General features: G+C 53.4%; 1 protein-coding gene across 1 annotated transcript; it reads right to left on the bottom strand.

Annotated features, from left to right (window-relative positions):
- Positions 1-1,337: 1,337 nt before the first annotated feature.
- LOC139834008 (uncharacterized) lies at positions 1,338-3,168 on the bottom strand. Its single transcript, XM_071824390.1, has 2 exons — positions 1,816-3,168; positions 1,338-1,511 (listed from the first exon to the last, which is right to left on the bottom strand). The coding sequence occupies exons 1-2, from the start codon at positions 3,166-3,168 to the stop codon at positions 1,338-1,340; spliced, it is 1,527 nt and encodes a 508-aa protein (XP_071680491.1).
- Positions 3,169-3,634: the final 466 nt, after the last annotated feature.

Here is a 3,634-nt window from a genome sequence, read left to right as displayed (position 1 = left end):
CCACTTTGGAGTATCACAACGCACGCACGCAATAAACTGATTATCGCCAAAGGACCTTGTCGATCCTTGCAGATTTTCTATTGCTCAACTCACGGTTTACAACCTAGCTATTACATGGACATATATACTAGGCAAACCATACTGAACCAACATGAGTGGGTTATGCATCCTAATCCTACCTGGACAGGTACACGAAACCTAGGCGCACACGCACTCGTATACTATACGTATGCCACGCCGTGTTAGTGCCGGAGTGCTTATTTCTAACAATCACCCCCTAAGCACGACGTGTGCTTCACTTCGACCTGGGTCCCAAATGCGCCAGCTGCTTCTCGCGGGCGTCTTCTTCGGCATTGCTTTTGCCGCTCCTCGTGGCACCCAAGCCACCGACTTTACCTTCGTCGGCTTCTTCATAGCTTCACGCCGACAGTCTTCCTTGTCCGCGTCTTCAGTCTTCACCGGTTCCTTGATGAATAAACACTGTCTTTTGTGTTTCATCTTCTCCGGATTATTAACCGTCCGAAGTACCTTCTTCGGATAGTAGTCCAACACGCGTCGCATGCGTGCTCGCGTCGGTCGTAGTCGACTCATCTCCAATGCAATCGAAGATAGCACGACGTACTCTTCTGCGCCCGACGTCGCACTTGTTTCTTCACTTGCGGATCCTTCATTTGCTAGCTGAGGACCCACATCGCTTCTTCGCGACTCACCTTTGTAATCTCGTCGAAGTACTTCCTCCCCGAGATTCAAAGGAACATGCACGGCTAGCTCCTTGCCCGATGGATGCGATTCTAGCCGATGCTTTTGGCTATAGTGCACCCCCGTACAAGCTAGCTCATGCATAGCTAGTTCCACCAGCTCTAGACACATGTAACGTGTCTGCCTATTTCTTGCTAGGATGTTCTCAACTTCCAGCTCGTCTGGTGCAACCTGAGCTGGGATTGCTCTCTCTTCTGGTCTGATTGGTGCAGCACAAATGCTGGCACGTTCTGACCCTTCTTCTAGGCTGCAAAGCCCTTTCGTTATTGGACCTACACCACATCCTAGGCAAACCAGACCTGCTGCCCTTGGTCCGCCACCTAGTGGACTGTCTGATGGCATTGATCGGCCACTAGCGCCAGGTCCTGCTTCTGGCCGAGTTGGCCTGCTTGCTGGGCTAACTCCCTCCATGCTGTTTACTGCTAAAGTTGGGCAGCGCCCTGCTCCTTCGCCTCCTGATGGTGCTGCTAGCCGAGCGCGTGAGCTGCTACTCGCAGTGAGGCTCCCGTGCGCAACTCCTTCCGGCCGAGATGGCCTTCTGGTGTCACTTCCTAGCCGATCGCTAGAGGCGTTCCTCGCTACGATGCTCCCTGGAGACCGCTCGACCTCTCCATCGCCAGAAGCAGCTGCACGCACACCAGCACTCCTGGTCGCGACGTCCGTATATGGAGTCGCTTGTGCTGCGTGCATGTCACCGGCGCCTTTGCCGGTACTCGTGTCCATGTCTTCACGGGATTTTGTGCCTTGATCATCTGCATGCAAATTACTGTAAACAACAGCGAAGATCTCATCCGGTTCCGTGGAGTTCCAAATCCATGATAAGTCTTCCTCGAAGACTACGTTGCATGTGACAACCACCTTGTTCGTCGAGGGATTGCACAAACGGTACGCTTTCGAGCCTTCTTCATAGCCAGTCATGATCATTGGAGTACTCCGATCCGCCAATTTTCTCTTATGGCTGGACCCTGACTTGACATGCGCCACACACCCGAAAGTGCGAAGATGATCAACCGAGGGCTTTCGTCCGTACCATGCTTCGTACGGAGTCCCACCAACCATACTCCTAGTTGGCGTCCTGTTCAGCAAGTAGACAGCCGTGTTGACTGTCTCACCCCAGAACTTTCCTGGCAAGCCTTTGCTCTCCATCATGCTCCGTGCCATGGCCACCACCTTATGCTTCAATTCACCACCCCGATCTATGCGTAGGGACTTTTTCTTCCCCCTCGCCTCGATTACTCCAGCTTCCTTGATCTTCTCGAATGCTTGTAGACCTTGATCTTTACTTTTCAGCAACACAATCCACATGTATTGGCTGTGATCATCCACCACAAGCATGAAGTACTCATTGCCGGACGGGGTTGCGGGTGAAATTGGACCGCATATATCGCCATGAACGAGCTCCAAAGCTTCACTTGCCTGATCCGTGGTCTCACGTGGGTACGGGGCACTCCGTTGCTTCTCGACGACGCCTTTGTCGCATAGCTTGTCCACGTGATCCACACACGGTAGACCGTGATCCACCACAATCTCCGTAGCCGGTGATGGAGGAGGTAGCTCCTCCTCGTCCTTCTGCTCGCATACTTCGAGCATCAGCATCATCGGTCCATCATCTCCTTCCTGGGCGATGAGAGCCCATTCCTTTGGCTTCGGTGGTTTCCGGCAATCAACCTTGAAGTGATCGAGCTCGCCGCAGTTATGACATCTTACTTTCTTTATGTCAAACTTCCTCCTCGGCGGAGCGTCATCCTCGTCCTCCCCTGCGATGTACTTTTTCGCTGGGCGAGAGACTTCTTCATCACTTCTCCTGCTAGATGCCTTGTCGCCCCTCTTCTCTTTGGCGACCACCTCTTGCCACTGGGCACGGGTAAGAATAACGTGCTCTTCCGGTACCACATCACCATAGGTGATCTTCATCCGCTCATCATGCGCCTTAAACCGTCCAACTAGATCATCCATCGTGAGAGTCTTGAGATCAACGCACTGCTCGATCGCCGAAACAACGGGCAAGTAACGCGGCAGCGCCGCGCGTAGAAAACGCCTTACGATCGAGATCTCCTCGAGCTTCTCGTCGAGCGCGCGAATCCCATTGACCAATGTTGCGACCCTCAAAGCGAAGGCATCCAGCATCTCATCTTCTCCCATCTTCAGATTCTCGTACTTCTTCTGCAAGGTTTGTAGGGCTGTCTCGCGGACACGCGCATGACCAAGATTCAGCGTCTTGATCGTCTCCCACGCCTCCTTTGCAGATGTCTTCGAGATTAGGTGCTGCTTCACGTCCATCGGCATCACCGAGCAGATGGCCGTGAGTGCCTGTCGGTCCTTGCGGTACTTCGACGCGCCCTTCATGAACTCGTCGCCGCCGGGATCGACAGCCTCCCAGACTTCGTTGGACTCAAGCGCCCACATCATCGTGGTCGCCCACACCGTGTAGTTGTCGCGGATGTACTGCGGATACTACGTCGACACCGGCGCCGCGGCGCCGGAAGACTCGCCCACTTCCTTCGTCATGACCTCCCGTTACTAGGAGATCCTCCACAAGGCTCTGATACCAATTGTTGGCCCAGACCCGGCAGTACTCTCGCCGATCTGATACCAAGCACAGCCCTGCCGTCGAGTGTTTTCCGACGACCGATGACGAAGTGTTGCGGCAAGATGCGCGTACACGAAGTTCTTCCTCCGCGATGCACGTACGTATATCCAACCAAAGCTAGTCTGATCGTTTCAGCTAGTACCACTTTGGAGTATCACAACGCACGCACGCAATAAACTGATTATGGCCAAAGGACCTTGTCGATCCTTGCAGATTTTCTATTGCTCAACTCACGGTTTACAACCTGGCTATTACATGGACATATATACTAGGCAAACCATACTG

The sequence above is a fragment of the Lolium perenne genome, chromosome 7, assembly GCF_019359855.2.
Source record: "Lolium perenne isolate Kyuss_39 chromosome 7, Kyuss_2.0, whole genome shotgun sequence".
NCBI classification, from domain to species: domain Eukaryota; kingdom Viridiplantae; phylum Streptophyta; class Magnoliopsida; order Poales; family Poaceae; genus Lolium; species Lolium perenne.
The sequence above is the reverse complement of the archived record's forward strand: the minus strand, read 5'-3'. Positions and strand labels throughout refer to the sequence as shown.

Coding starts and splice junctions, on each gene's coding strand:
- LOC139834008 (XM_071824390.1), bottom strand. CDS start 3,168: ATGATGTGGGCGCTTGAGTCCAACGAAGTCTGGGAGGCTGTCGATCCC. Junction 1,512..1,815: donor GGACGCCAACTAGGAGTATG/GTTGGTGGGACT, acceptor ATTTGCATGCAG/ATGATCAAGGCACAAAATCC.